Raw genomic sequence first — 15,959 nt, forward strand, 5'->3', positions numbered from 1 at the left:
ATAACTCAATCCATGTTACATAATTATAATACATTCCTCTTTACTCCCCCCCCCTATAGGTGAACCGAGGTTAGGAGTTCCTGGTCCGTCCTATCTGATTGGAGTCGGTGCAAATTCCTCCAACACAGTGGAGCCAGGGAGTGTGTGTATGTCTGTAGACAACGTGGATGACTCAGTGAAGGAAGGCAACAGACTCTCTCTGCTCAGACTGAACAGCTCTGAGACAGCCGTGATGATTGGGGGGCAGCAGGCGCTGTTCATTGAGACTGCTAATGATGGTTAGTTGGCAATCATTATTGTCTAAGCAAGCAGCCAGGAACAATACTTGGAATGTTTGATTGACAAGATAAAATGTATTGCTTTCTTTGCCACTCCTGTAGTGGTAATTATTATGATTTTCCAACAATTAGAGTCTTAGAGAAATGCGAAAATTTTTCCTTTTTTTGCGATACTAAACTTATATGTTGGTTCTATGTTTCCCCATGCATGCAGTTATCGTGGCCTCTCTGATATCTCTCATTGAAATGGTGGATGAAAGTGATGGAGCAGTGGAAGTGTGTGTACAGCTGAACCACAGGCCCATGGACACCATCGTCACGACAACACTCACAACACAACCTTTTACAGCAACAGGTATAAAAAAATATTCATGGAGCACCTCTAAAAGTGCATTCCGAATGCAAGTATAATTAAAGTAAAGTGGTGGATTGATATATATAATTATGCACATTTGTACAATCCCAAAACGAATGTTTCTCTGCAGAAGGAGAAGACTTTGTGTCACTGAATGTCACCCTGGTGTGGCACTACAACTCTCCCAGCCTCACTCAGTGTGTGAGTGTGGCCATCATCAATGACGAGTGTGTGGAGGAGAAAGAAGAAGTGTTCACCGTCTCTCTGTCCACAGAGGAGGAGTGTGTTGACATCGGACAAGACAACCAAACTACTGTCACTATACTGGACAATGATTGTGAGTCTATTGTCCACGAATGTGCTTGTACTGTCTTCTTCTTAAATCATTGAAAGTACTAATAAAAGCTTTGTTTTGTCTCAGGGCTGCTTGTGGATTTCAGAGATCCATTTGTGGAAGTGGAGGAATCTGCCGGCAATGTCACATTGTGTGTGTACATCTGTGATGGAGTGCTCAAAAGAAATGCAAGTATCACATTAGCTACAGAGGATGCTATGGCAACTTGTGAGTGTGATACATGTTTACAGTGTTTACCAGTTAGTATTAATTACATGCTTATCAGTTTTAGTTGGCACATTTAGCATAAATGTTATTATTAGTCTAGACGCGGAGGGAAACAGCTTGCATGTGTACATTTACTTTCTTTGCAAATCATGACATAGGGGAACAACAGCTGTGTAGTTGCTATAATAGTTATAAGCAATATAGGAAAAGAACTCTTATAATTATAGATAGAAGCTCAATTGTCTTGTTAAAGAGTGATTTATAGTCAGCAAAGATCACCACGCACTAGACTACTACTATACAGAGTTGAAATTCCCTACAGCTTCAGCTCCTGCAGACTTCAGTGGCTCCTCCTACAAACTAACATTCACGCCTGATAATGCTGATCAGGACTTGTGTGTGACCATCGATATCGTCGATGATATCGTCTACGAACAGACTGAACAGTTTATAGCTGTTCTTACAACCAACGACTCGTGTGTAGAGTTCAAGCAAGAGTCCACACCAATCTCAATACTAGATGATGACTGTAAGTTTTGCGAATAGCACATCTGTAAAAAATGCTTTATTTTGGGATTGCATCAATTTCTAACACTCTGTGAACTGTATGCGGTATTATAAGTACAGTCTTGCATACTTTGCCAAAATGTTTTTGGCTATAACATGATACTTAATTCTTTCAATTTGTCATAATTGTCGCTTCTTATATCTTCAGGTGTAACTCTTGATCTGCAACCTGAATCGGTTGTTGTAGCAGAATCAGCGGGAGTGGTTGAGGTGTGTGTCTCTTTGTCTGGAGAGCTGGAGACCAGTGTCAATGCCATGGTCTTCACCGTGCCTGGAGATGCAACATGTGAGTATTCCATAGCTATAATTATGTAAAACTGATTTAATTAAAAGAACTATGTGAGTATTGTGTTGTTGTACCTCTGCATGTGTGTATATATATACTTAATTGCTACAGTTAATGTAAATCTGCACAAGAATGTCCCGGGCCAGTGGTTAATGTAACTATACTGTGGAGCCTGGACAGGAAGTGTAGTTAACTCTCTCTGTTGTGTGCTCAAAGTCTATTGTATTTGCTCTGCAGCTGAAGATGACTTCTCATTTGACTCTGTGACTGGTGGTACTGGGAGTAGTCCAGTGACGTTCACCGAGGCTGGGGAGCAGTGTGTTAACATCTCCATAGCAATGGACAACTTGCTGGAAAACTCAGAACATTTCTCTGTAGTGATGGGCTCTCGAGATGACAGAGTGAAATTGGACAACCGCATCTCACGAATCTACATCATTGATAGCGAAAGTGAGTTCATTGTAATGACCTAGTATATCTACCACCACTTAAACATTTTTAGCATACAGTTTGTACTCAAACGATCTGTATTTTTGCTTGACAACTTGTTATACTTATCCCCTCTACCCTACTCACCTTACCAGTGGTGAGGTTTGGGTTCTCTCAGAGTGTGTACCCAGTGCCTGAGGAGGACGCTAGTGGAGAGGGTTACATCTTGGAGGTGTGTGTGGAGCTCTTCTCTGGAGAGCTGGACAGAGAGGTTGTTATCAGAGTGGAGGGTCAGGATGGATCAGCTATCGGTAAACAGTGCATACACGGTACTATTCATGCTTTCGATAAATATTATTATATGGTACAATCTGAATTGTGAATCTCTAAATCCATAAAGTCTACAATAATCATTATGACTGACCATGGTATCATTTTACACTGATTTTATATCTCTCTTCTAAACAGGAGGAGAGGACTATATTCAATTGATGGAAGTCTTGTCAGGGTTGGAGTTTGTTTTTGAACCTTTACTACCACAAACTGCTACTGCACCAAAACCGATACCTTCAGCAAGGAGGAAAAGACAACTACCTCAATCAGAGCGGTGTGTGAATGTGAGCATTCTGGTCGATTATGTGGTGGAGACTGACGAGTACTTTAGTCTGGTACTGAGCAGTGTAGACCCTGGAGTTACTCTCATGCCAGCCAGCGCTACAGTGGTCATCTCAGACAATGACTGTGAGTTTACCTGCATGGAAACTTTTTAATTGTTGCGTTATGACTGAAATTGTCAAGTTGTTACGTATATTCTGCGAATGAGAGAATAAAACCGCAAAATGTGTACGTGCAGGTAATTTGAAAATGCTCATTAATTACAAATGTATAATATTAATTTGACTACTTTTAGCAATAATAATATGTCACCTTAATAAGGTAATTACGTATGCATTTTTTGCTATTATACTTTAGCAACCAACACGTCCACAACACTTAAAAAATTGATACAGTCAAGGAATAATATAAAAAATTCACTCTGATTCCTCAGATGCAAATGTGAGTCTGGCCCTAGATGCTTACAACGTGGCCGAGAGTGACGGCAGTGTGTCTGTGTGTGCTGTTCTGCTCGGAGGGGAGCTAGCCCGGGAAGTGGCCGTCAATATTACCACCACTGACACCGCTGGAACAGCTACTGGTGTGTGTGTTCACAATATATTATCACAATTTTGTTCAGGGCATGTTGGTGATATAGTGATCACTTCCAATGTGCATTGTGTGCATATTTGTTGTCATGGTTGTCTGTATTTCCACAGCTGACTCTGACTACACCTCAGTGATGGACTACACTCTGAGCTTTGCCCCTGGCTCTCCAGTGAACTCTCCGTCATGTATCAATATTGCAATCCTTGCGGACAGTGCAGTGGAGGACATTGAATGTTTTTATGTGGAGCTGTCCACCAGTGACCCTGTTAACATCCTGTCACCTGACAATGCTCCCGTGTCCATCTTAGACAATGACGGTACGTCTCTGTACAATTCTCTCAGTAATAAAACCGGTCTATAGTGGTTACCGTGTATAAAGGCCATTCTATTCAGCAAATCTAGTTTATTGGTTAATTGTTTGTAGACCTGACCCCATTATAAATATAGACCGGGCAATAATTTCACTATAAAAACTTGGTATGAGATCAACCTTCCCATACACACACACACACACACACACACACACACACACACACACACACACACACACACACACACACACACACACACACACTTTAGTGCTTGAAGTCGGGCTCGTTAGTTCCAGTTTCACTGTGAATGAAACTGATGGCTATCTGACAGTTGGAGTTGAGATTCAGGAGGGTAGTTTGGAGTTGGAACAGAGTGTGTTGATATCAACACAAGCTGGAAATGCTACTCCAGGTATGTGCATGAGTAGAATGAATTATTATGCTTCTAATTGTGGAATGTATATAAAGGCAAGGGCTGCGTGCTGTACACATGGTCAAGGTATATGTATGGGTATCGGTTAGAGTGAACTGTGTAGATCGAGGTGTATTTGAGCTCTGACTTCAGTTTTTGGTCTGAGGCCACTATGTCAAGAGGTTATCCAGCATAATATTCTTTGATTTGCAGGCCTCGACTATGAGGAGATTTTGAGTATGATGTTGATTCTCCCGAGTGGACTGGGAGTTGGAGACGTGGTCTACTTCAATGTGAACATCCTCAATGATGAGGCAGTGGAAGAGATGTTTGAGAACTTCACTGTCCACTTGAATGACACGGCTCGTGTGTCCGTCATTGGAACTCGCTATGCTGTTGTTTATATTGAGGAGGATGAAACTGATGGTGAGTTTAATCCGTTGATTCCTGTCTAACTAACTTTCAAAAATGTGTGTATAATTATATGGAAGTCTAGGAATGTCTGAAACCTCAGTTTGTATGTAAAACATTACTGATAAATTGCTAACATGCATGTGTGTTGATGTATAACTACCTAAAGATCCCATAATTCTGTTAAAAGTTACAAATATTGTCGTATTATTATTATTGAATGTTGCATTCCCCATAAATAACGATACATCCATCCCGTGCCCAGTGGTCATGGTGACGTTTGGCCTGGCTGAAGTGTTTGTGAATGAGGGTGACAATGGAAGTGTGTGTGTCAATGTCACTGGTCAACTGGAACGACAGGTGGTTATCAGTGTGTCCATCTCTGGAGGCTCTGGAGGCTCTGCAAGCACGGCTTTAGATCATAATTTCCCAGCTTCTACTTTGTTCAACTTCAACTCCTCTCCTGACACTTACTGCATCTCCTTCAATGCCACTCAAGACGCCATTTATGAAAATGATGAAACCTTCTCTGTTGGTCTTGACTCCTCTGACCTTCAAGTCAATACTAGTGCTGTCAGCACAGTCAGCATTCTTGACGATGATGAAGGTATGTATCAGTGAAAAGTTATTACTAGCCAGACAGTCATCCCAGTCTTAGATGTGTATATCCTCACACTTATTAACTTTTATAGTTAGTTGTTTCTATTACTGTTTTTGTCCTTGAAGTACCCAGAGAAATTAAAATTGTTACGTACCCATCCATCATCCAGGTCCTGCATGTCCATTTGTTTGTTCTCTTCTACAATATATTCTTTTCCCCTCTCTCCCGTACAGTTGAACTCCAGTTGGTTGTGACCAATGTGTGTGAGAGTGTTGCTTCTGCCATGGTATGTGTGCAGCTGAGGACGGACACTGAGAGAGAAGTCATGACCACTGTGCAAACATCTGATCTCAGTGCTCAGAGTGAGTCATGCGTGCTTTTTGGGATGTGCATTCTTTGCATATGTTACATGTTACATGTTACAGTTTTATGTGCCAGTTAATTACAGCAGCTTCTACTGTGTCATTTGCACTCACAATGTTTTCTCCACAGGTGGATTGGACTACATCGCTTCTACACTGACCTTCAGTTTCAACCCAACTCCTGCTGACACAAGGCAGTGTGGATCTGTGCCTATAGTTGGTGACACCATTGTTGAGCCTTGTGAAGCTTTCTACCTTAACCTCACCTCCTCTGCTGAGAGAAGCCGTATTGTCAACGATGACCTGCCTAACACTGTGATCATCTATGACGATGAAGGTATATACGAATAGTGACTTCTCTGTAATATTTACATTTGTAACTTTTCTTGCAGATGTCGATGAATTCCTTCTCTTCAACAACTCTCCAAAGATTGTTGGTACAAGCCTCACTGTGGACTACAACATATCCGGGTGTGCTCAAGTTTTGTGTCAAGTCAGAGCGAGAATTGACAAAATTGATTGTGAGTATACATCGTATGTTTGTTTGTTCTGTTAGATGAAAACAATTTGTCTTGCATGGGCCTAATATTATTGTTCAGATAATAATTTGTGCATGGCTAGAACTATTTTTTCTCTCCCTCCTCCCCCCCCACACACAGGTTCTCCCCCTACTGGTAGCTTCACTGGACAATGGTACCAAGAGACAGTCACTAACAGAAAGACTATCAATAGCCTCGCTCTAACTGTTGTGCCATATTGCCCCAGTCAAATTGTTCCAATATTTGAAGACAGACGTTTTCGTATAGGTATGCAGCATTTATGATGCATTACTGTTATAATTATGGCTATCCATACACGAATGTAATAGTACATGTATAATTATTAGAGGGTATTATACGTACTAGCTCTACATAATTATAGTTCCAGCCTGATAGCAATAATAATTATTATATCCTCTTTATAATTATAATTATTGTCCTACAGATAACACACAGTGTAGTGTTGTATTCACTGACCAGCAGTATGAGGTTGACCCTAAATCTGGTGACGTGTCTGTGGAGTGGGCCGGAACTGGACCAACTGCTGACTTTCGTGTCAGTGAATTCATGTGTCGTCTGCCCGACGGAACATCTACAAATTGTGAGTTAACTACAACACATAGAGACTGCATGGTACCGTATAGCCGGAAATTTCGCGGGTGTATATTTTCGCGTGTCAATGCCAGGATAGCATACCCACCAATAGCTTTGCATGTGAAATACCGGTGCATGAGAGTTTCACGTTAACTGCATGCCTGCCCTCGAAAAACGTGAAATGTTGCACCTCACGAAAATTTCCCGTTATACAGTATAGCATTTTTATGCCTACACTAATGTTGTTATTATATGATCTATTTACAGCTCTGTGATAATTGTCAACACACACGCACGCACTACATACCCCCCCACACACACACACACACACACACACGCACACCACACACACAGGCACCAGTCCGTTTGTGCTCACTGGTCTAGCTCCAGGTGACCACATCTTCTCAGTAACACCTCAGCAAATCAGTAACTCTAGCCTGCTTCAATGTGGTAGTAATAATAGAGGATTGATTGGTCAATTCATTGTCATCCGACTCTAAAGAACAATTTCGTAACTGTGTTAATGTATATGCAAATCTATCAGAAGACTGAATATTATTTTTATATCAATAATTCGAATTGTTTTATTCCTATCTTTATTTTTAATCCATGTTAATTTATTTCGCACAAAAATCAAGCAAATTTAAATCATACATGACTGTGCTAATTTTATCACAACAAATAAATAGACAATGTCACGCAGAGATCTATAATTATATCAACTGATCAAGTCTAACCCTCACAACAACGTAACGGGTATTTTATAGCCAACACCTAGCTCCAAAAGGCTGACGTAGGTATGTATAATAATTATAGCTGTTTGTATGAAGTAAACAAAGGATCGTAATTAATGTGAAAGTCATATATTAGATGATCAGTCTATACCAACTGACACTCGACACTCGTTGCATATACATGTACCTTGTAGTAAGCAGTATGAGCTTAATGGCTCCAGCTCTTGCAAACTGATCTCTGTTAAGGGACCCGTAGCGATTGACATTTGCGATTGCATGCATACGAGTGGTAATTACTTTTTTCCCAAATATATTAAAATTTTCTCTGCAAAAGTAGAAGATTTTGTTTCACTAAAATAATGTCACCCTGGTGTGGCACTACGACTCTCCCAGCCTCACTCAGTGTGTGAGTGTGGCCATCATCAATGACGAGTGTGTGGAGGAGAAAGAAGAAGTGTTCACCGTCTCCCTGTCCACAGAGAGGAGTGTGTTGACATCGGACCAAGCAACCAAAATTAATTATGGGGACAGCTACAGTCCAGACCTAGGAAACTGTTAAGGTCTATACATGCATATACAGTGGTATTTCAGAGGGTCGTTTATCGGAAATTCCATATTGTACTGATACCCGAGTAGTATTATTATCACATCAGTAGCATACAAACACACACACATGAAACATTTCCTCCCAAAATTGAGAAAAAGTTAAGTGGATGTATGCTTTGCTTAGAGTTCTTTGTCTGCAATGAAACCTTATTATATTGAGCTATATAGTTCTACTTAAGGTACGTGCATTAAAATTCCTTTTTACTTGTCTCCTCTCAGAACTTTTGTTATAAGCTGCATGAACTATTATTATGTATTAATAAAATGGTGTATTAACTAGCAAAGTTTGTAACAACAACATGATTAGCCTCGTTCCCAGGCCGATTTGTCTCCAATATAACGCTATAGGTCGCCTGACTCCTCAACCTAGCATTAAATTGGAGACAAATTTAGTGACTACTGTGTCTCTTGCTGCTGGAATTAACGGAGGACGTATGGGGACGGGTGTATACGATCATGCAGCATGTGATTATGCTGCATGTAGAGTATTGAATTTCAACAAACTCGCTTTACAGGTTATTCGTGGAAGCCGTATAGAGTTGCAGGGGGTTGAAATGTAACGGAAGATTATGGTATGTGACCTGCCCAGAACACAGAACTCTGTCAATGTGATTTAATAACGATTTTCTCAGACATTCTGTCTCGTAATATACTGAACTTTAAAGCGATATTATCACATTTTGGATTCAGCATATCTACCTAGGTATCTGAACTGCATTCACTTGGTAATTGTATCCTTCCAAGTAGTACATTTTTGCATTTATAACAAATGCATGGCAACTTGGAATTTGCTTCTGTGGCTTGAAATAATTTGTGCGTGCATGCACTAGCAAATAGCAGACGTACATCATATAAGAGTCTGAAGTTGAGATTAGGAACATTATTTTATAATTTCCCACTCGCAACATGGAAGACAGCAAGAGCTTTCTTGCAGCCTGTCTTTTATTCTTGCACCTAATTGGATCTGGTGAGTGATTAGTTTAATATTAAGAGTGCATGCAATAATGACAGCATTTCTGCTAAAGCATACGAGTAACAAATATAAGATAGAGATCAAAATGTTTATCTTGTATATAGCTACGTGAGTTACTCCAAACTGATGCTTCGTTGCATTTGAGCAGCAGCGGCTATTATATGAAAACAAGCCTCATATCATGCAATTTCAATATATACCGTGTATAACAGGTATATTTGGAGGGTATAAATGTTTGTGGTTTTCGCTGATAAGTATTTGTTGCAAAAATGTATACCCACATATTATTTTAATTTCGTATGCATGCTATTCTGCGAAAACTTTTCTTACAGTCATTTCGTAAAATTTTATATAAAAATTAATTTATACCCTCAAAATATACCTGCTATATGGTACTACTAGTTGATGACGTGCAATAATTAGTTTGAAAGTGTCATTTTCCATAAAGATTGATAGTGTTTTTTTGTCGCCTTTAAAGAATGCCTATACTTTTATATAATTATACAACTTTCAAACTGTCTCATAAAAGTGTCTAGTTCGCTCAAATAGCTCATTTTGTGTCCCCTCCCCCACAGACACACACAGTAACACACCACCCCTGCTGCGCGCTAGACTTGCAAGCCGTCACTGTTGCAGGCAAACAGTATATAGGTGCACACTGTGAGCTAGCTACGCGGCTATATTTCGAGGCACTCCATTACACATGCGCATTACAACTGGTCCCAAGCCAATTTTTCTCTAAAAGAACGGCATAATGTGACAAAATTAGAGGCTGTAGCTATTATCTATGGCAGATGTTTTCACTGAGACTCCAGGATTTTTACTGAGGCTATACTCCGATCCCAGTGCATGCAGCAGCAGGTGCTGTATTTGTAACCTTCTAGTGTTTCTAGCCCTATTGACCTGCATGCACCACTGCCGCAGTTTTCAAAGCCTTGTGAGTGTACGTACGTACTTTTTATCCTATTATTATCGTACATTCATTGCGGCAATGCCCATAATTTATTAGCTGCTATAATGTTTCAATGTTCATGTTTCAGTATAATTATACGGCTACATATCTACTAAGCTACTTTTTTCACTGACATAATTTCCAACTGCCGAGAGTTATAGCACTTAGATCTATAATTTAGTCGTCAATATAATTATAGAGTCATGTATGGCAATATAGAATCTTTGAATGTTGCATGCAAGTAGAGAGATTTGCATCTATAGAGAAGCCGGATGCAGGGCCGAAAAGGTCACTCAGTATAAATAGATCAATGCAAAATGATCTCTCTCCTTAACATGCATATGCTGTTGTATAGGCTTGTATAATTATATTAATTATAAGCTATATAGCTATCTAAATTTGCATGTGATCACAATGTTGTTGTTATTGGCAGCCTAATGCTGTCAGCAGGTGCCCCATTAATTATCTTTTCTGCATACAGGAGAGTGTCAGCAAATCATTTCCCAGCACCCAGAGAACCAATTTAACATTGAAGCTGGAAATAATGTTGTATTCTCAGTGACTTTAAGTGAAACCCTCGGCAATGAGCAGTTCTTTTGGGTGTTTAATAGAGTTCAAATTTCGGCAGGTGCTACTGGATATTCAGGGCTGGGTACACGAGAGCTAGTTGTCTTGAGTGCAAATAGTGATGACGTAGGAACGTATAGTGTGGCAGTAGTCCTTGGAGGTGGAGTAGGAGGTTTTATATTCTCAGACGCTGCTACACTGACTCTTTGTAAGTGCCACTGACAACATACATGCATGCATCGTACACCTATTGCTGTATACTACTATTTCATTATAATACGTTTTCATGCTCCCTTAGCTGTGCACCCTGCACCTATATAATTATAGGCCTTAAGCTTATACACAGTAAAAACACATTCGTTACAGAAACATAAAACATGTTAAATTTAATGTAGAAATGACATAAATTTCTGTCATTTTATCACTAAAATACGATGATTCATCTCACATAATTATGCGTTTTTGCTGTGTAGATGGTGCATTGAATGTTTGCACAAAACCTGTTTTTTGAATTGGAATTACCCTGTATTAACTTACTTGACTATATAGTAATGTTTTGGTCTCTGCAGTGCTTGTACCTGTGATTACTGCACAGCCATTGGATCAGCTGGATATCCCAGCTGGTACGAATGCAGTGTTCAGTGTGACAGCAACTGATGCCGTGAATTATCAATGGCAAACAGTTGGTGTTCCATCAGTTGACATTTCAACCTCAGATCCTGGCTACACGGGAGCGGATACTGCATCTCTTACTGTGTTAGCTGTGGACTTGGGTGATACTGCAATGTATCAATGTGTAGCCAGAAATGGACTTGGACCTACTACTTCAGATCCAGCTCAGCTTACAGTCCGTAAGTGTATAAAGTCGCTCCATCCGGTCCCTCACTCCCGATTATGTAACTCCATATAAAATAATTATATCCATCTAGCTGGTCAGGAGTTTATGAAAATTGGGCAATTGACACATGTAAAGTGTATCTAGAAGTGAAACACTACAAACGCTAACGAAAATTGCATGCGATGTCCTTATTTATTGCAAGTAATTACTGTAATGATGCCTGTATAGTCGCTGTAATAGATTCAATAACTGTGCATGCCGTATATACGTGTGTACTTATACTAGCTCAAATAGAGCATTGTAGTACATGAGGTTAGGATGGGGTTAGTATAAAGGTGTTATAAATTAATGTACTGTTGACCCATGCACTGCAGTACTTCCTCCCACTATTGGTGATGATGATCAGCCAACAGATGCTAATGTTGCTCCTGGCAACACCGCTATCTTCACAGTGGCCACGTCTGGTGAAGGATTAAGGTTTCAGTGGTTTATGGTCGTTTCTGATGCTCCAGACATTGCCCTTACCAACGGTGGTAATATGTTTGGCGCTACAACTAATTCTTTAGCCATCATAGAAGTCATGGAAGCTAATGAGGGGGATATGTATTATGTGGTTGTCACTAACGATGCTGGATTTGTCCAATCTAACACTGTTTCCATTTCTGTCGGTAAGTTCATACTTAATAACTTGTAAGTTATAATCAGTTGATAATCACTCACCCACACCACCTTCACACACACACCTATGCACCCATACACACACACCCACATACACCCACACACACAGTCGACCCACCGGTCATTAGTGTGCAACCCCTGAGTTTGAGTGCCCAGGCTCCTGGTGCGAGTGTCACCTTCACTGTGGTTGCTACGGGCACCGGCCTCACATACCAATGGCTATTAGATGGAATAGCAATAACTGATGCCGATGAAGATGGTTCAAAATACTCTGGAACCAATTCGGCCACTCTGACTGTGAACGACCTGGTACATCCTGATGACGAGGGATCTTATATTGTGATAGTGGAAAATGTAGCTGGCTCTGTGAATTCAGATCCCGCCACACCAGAAATTGGTGAGTACACACAGACTGTGTAGTTGCTCCATTTAAAATTCCCTAGCTGTTTTGTATTGCCTGATAAAATAATATTTTGCAATTTTTGTTGCAATTTACATAATTAAAATGAATGCTGTTATCATTTATTTGGGAATAGTACAAGTTCTTGTCCCTATTGTCCAAATTTTCTTATATTCAGTTGAACCTATCAACATCATCTCTGATCCTGAAAGTGTAACAGTGGCTGTCGGTGAATCGGCATCCTTCACTGTCATAGCAACAGGGGACGCTCTTACCTACCAGTGGAGACGAAATGAAGCAAATCTAAACTCTGCCAACACTGCCAAGTATACAGGAGTTACCGAGGCAACGTTGGTGGTGATGAACGCAGTTGATGTCGATGACGAGGGTGCCTACTCAGTGGTGATCAGCAATGCAGCTGGAGATATTGCGTCAGATAACACTGCTATCTTGACAATCCGTAAGTTAAGTTATCGCACGACATAAATTTGCAGAATATGTATAATATTCGTAGTACAGTATGCTGTCCATATAAGGCATGCAATACCACCTTTTCCTCAAATTCCTCTAAGGCGATCTTTTCATAGCTAAAAAAATTAATGAGTCGTTAGCATTCTGATTTTTTAATAACATTTAGTCATAAAAGCCCGACAGTTGACAATCCAATGGCAACAGGCGTGCATGCATGAAATCTCCCCAATAATGTGGGTTTGTGGTTATAAAGGTCATGTAACATTAGTATACTGTGGACATCCTGATAACATACATACATTGTTTCCACAGTAACTCTTCCATTGATAATAACGGAGCCAGAGAGCCAAGTAGCTTTGTCTGGAGCAACGGTGACCTTCAGCATTGTTGCTATGGGTGATGGACTCGTCTACCAATGGTTAAAAGACATGGATAACATTGTGAGCACAGATGTCAACTATTCTGGAGCGCAGAGCGCCACCCTGACTATTGTCGCGGCAAGGGAGCCCGAGGATGAGGGAGTGTACGATTGTGTGGTTGTCAACGCTGTCGGGTTGGACACCTCCATGGAAGCCACTCTGGAAATCAGTCAGTCAAAATAATTACACAGTTATTATGTACGTAGCTATATAGAAGCTATGTGGCTACATACGTACATGCATACAGCAGCATATATGTAATAGTTATTACATGGCTATGAGTGCCTCAAGCAGTTTATAAACTCAGTATAGTAAATTGCGGTTGGTCAAGGGACTTTAGGCTCGAGATCACATCTACTACAAGGGATAATAATCTGTTTTTAGATTAATTTTTACTGAATTCATGCTTACATTTTTCCTTAGTCAACTGCGCAACACTTGATCCTGCCCCTACCAACGGTGTGATCACTTACTCTATGGTTCCTGCTCTGCTTAATGGTGGCTACTCCAGCGGGGCTACTGCCACCTACAGCTGTACAATGGGTCAGCTGTTTAATGGAGACACCACTAGGGAGTGTATGAATATTGGGGCGTGGAGCGGAACAGCACCTGAGTGCCTGGGTGAGCACACACACAGATAGATGCCTCAATTTAAAAACCACTGCACCATTGAGAGTCTAGATTACACACAGTACACGTGACTCTACACTTGTCTTTGTGCAGATTATTGTGAGCCACTATCTGTGACTGATGGAGATGTGATCTATGACAAATCAGAAAACTTGATGAGCAACTACCCCTCTGGAACAGTTGCTACACATTCGTGTTCTGCTGATTTTGGTTTTGTAGGTGAGAGCACAAGGACTTGTATGGCAAGTGCTGTTAATATTGGTCTTACTACGTGGAGTGGAGAGCCCATCAACTGTCAGCGTAAGTTACTTGGTATCTCGTATAATTATAGCAGTCTGAATTCATTTATACTTAGTAAAGTGCAGTGCATTGTGTGCATACACTATACAATTCACAGTTGAGCTTCCTCTCCTAAAATTAGGTTACACGCTCCACTTATCACACACATCACACCTCCCACAAACATGCTACACACTACAGTTGCTGAATGTCCCGAACTGGATCTGGCTAACGGTCAAATCAGCTATGCTTCTGACAGTACCCCCGATATTGTTGTTGGTACGGAAGCCACTCACACTTGTGACAATGCCTACGCTCTTTCTGGAGCCAGTGTGCTCACTTGTACTCAAGGCAACCCGAATAACATCATCGGTATTTGGGATCTACCCTCTCCTACTTGTGACTGTGAGTAACTTATGCGTTGTATAATTATTAGTAAATATGTAAAATTAAAAACAGTTTGATGTAATTAAGGTTGATTTTTGAAAACTAGAAAGTTAGCTACCCAGAACATAATTATAAGTTTGTAGGACTATATATAATTTTATAAGATTTTTACCATCTCCGTTATTTAACCTCAGTGGACGCACCCGTGATTGACAATGAGCCCCAAGACCAGATTGACATTAATCAGGGTCAAGATGCTACCTTCACCGTAGTGGCTAGTGGTGTGATGCTCATCTACCAATGGATGAAAGACGGAGCGGCCATTGCAGATACGCCAAACACATACTCGGGTACAATGTCAGATACGCTGACTGTGCTCTCTGTCGATTCTTCTGATGAAGGGGAGTACAGCGTCCTAATAGCCAACAATGCAGACATTTTATCTGAGCCAGCCACACTGACTATTTGTAAGTTGAAACATGTGCTGTTATCGTATTTTGTTGTGTTACCGCACCCCAACCGGACGCGAAGTGGTTGTATACTGACAACATTTATCCCCCTCCACACACACATGTGCAGTGCTCATCCCTACAATTACCACTCAGCCACTAGACATGTGTATCACTCAAGGCAATTCATTCACTCTGTCTGTTGCTGCTTCCAGTCGATTTCTTACTTACCAGTGGTTTGCTGGTACATCTCTCAGTAATGGGATGCCACTTATTGATGGTGGCCAAGTCAGTGGAGCCACTAGTGATGAGTTGACTATAATGGCAGCAGCTGCAACTACGACGTACTTTGTTATAGTGAGCAATCCTGCTGGGACAGCTATGTCAACAGTTGCCACTATCACCGTCGGTAAGTATATTGCATCTCCTTACAGTTAGTTAATATGCGCATTCATCAATATTTGTGCATAGATACAGGCATGCCTCAGTGGTGGTTGTATTGTGCAATGATTAATTGTGCTTTAAGCATCTGCTAGTGACCGGCTTGCCTATATTATAGTGAGCTATAATTATGTACATAATATAGGTGTGTGATTGCACATATGTTGCTAGTAATGTGAGCCTATGTACACTCAGTACACTCAGTACCATTGAAGAAAGTTTCTT

The 15,959-nt window shown here is 40.7% G+C and overlaps 2 protein-coding genes across 2 annotated transcripts in view; both read left to right on the forward strand.

Annotated features, from left to right (window-relative positions):
• The window catches only part of LOC135352055 (uncharacterized), a 32,456-nt gene extending 24,820 nt beyond the window's left edge, over positions 1-7,636 (forward strand). The window contains exons 64-83 of the mRNA XM_064551158.1: positions 60-278; positions 493-633; positions 764-970; positions 1,055-1,195; positions 1,518-1,724; positions 1,911-2,048; positions 2,286-2,498; positions 2,633-2,788; positions 2,946-3,218; positions 3,526-3,672; positions 3,791-3,997; positions 4,260-4,403; positions 4,617-4,829; positions 5,080-5,421; positions 5,649-5,777; positions 5,908-6,114; positions 6,170-6,298; positions 6,437-6,583; positions 6,762-6,917; positions 7,265-7,636. Of these exons, the coding sequence (XP_064407228.1) occupies positions 60-278; positions 493-633; positions 764-970; positions 1,055-1,195; positions 1,518-1,724; positions 1,911-2,048; positions 2,286-2,498; positions 2,633-2,788; positions 2,946-3,218; positions 3,526-3,672; positions 3,791-3,997; positions 4,260-4,403; positions 4,617-4,829; positions 5,080-5,421; positions 5,649-5,777; positions 5,908-6,114; positions 6,170-6,298; positions 6,437-6,583; positions 6,762-6,917; positions 7,265-7,410 (3,662 nt within the window). The 3' untranslated portion in view covers positions 7,411-7,636. The remainder of the gene's footprint in view (positions 1-59; positions 279-492; positions 634-763; positions 971-1,054; positions 1,196-1,517; positions 1,725-1,910; positions 2,049-2,285; positions 2,499-2,632; positions 2,789-2,945; positions 3,219-3,525; positions 3,673-3,790; positions 3,998-4,259; positions 4,404-4,616; positions 4,830-5,079; positions 5,422-5,648; positions 5,778-5,907; positions 6,115-6,169; positions 6,299-6,436; positions 6,584-6,761; positions 6,918-7,264) is intronic.
• A 1,455-nt stretch (positions 7,637-9,091) lies between these two features.
• Positions 9,092-15,959, forward strand: part of LOC135342848 (titin-like) — a 34,883-nt gene continuing 28,015 nt past the window's right edge. The window contains exons 1-12 of the mRNA XM_064539685.1: positions 9,092-9,217; positions 10,657-10,950; positions 11,312-11,593; positions 11,955-12,248; positions 12,368-12,655; positions 12,837-13,118; positions 13,442-13,717; positions 13,972-14,169; positions 14,272-14,478; positions 14,659-14,862; positions 15,039-15,311; positions 15,424-15,702. Of these exons, the coding sequence (XP_064395755.1) occupies positions 9,157-9,217; positions 10,657-10,950; positions 11,312-11,593; positions 11,955-12,248; positions 12,368-12,655; positions 12,837-13,118; positions 13,442-13,717; positions 13,972-14,169; positions 14,272-14,478; positions 14,659-14,862; positions 15,039-15,311; positions 15,424-15,702 (2,938 nt within the window). The 5' untranslated portion in view covers positions 9,092-9,156. The remainder of the gene's footprint in view (positions 9,218-10,656; positions 10,951-11,311; positions 11,594-11,954; positions 12,249-12,367; positions 12,656-12,836; positions 13,119-13,441; positions 13,718-13,971; positions 14,170-14,271; positions 14,479-14,658; positions 14,863-15,038; positions 15,312-15,423; positions 15,703-15,959) is intronic.

This window comes from Halichondria panicea, chromosome 1 (assembly GCF_963675165.1).
Source record: "Halichondria panicea chromosome 1, odHalPani1.1, whole genome shotgun sequence".
NCBI classification, from domain to species: domain Eukaryota; kingdom Metazoa; phylum Porifera; class Demospongiae; order Suberitida; family Halichondriidae; genus Halichondria; species Halichondria panicea.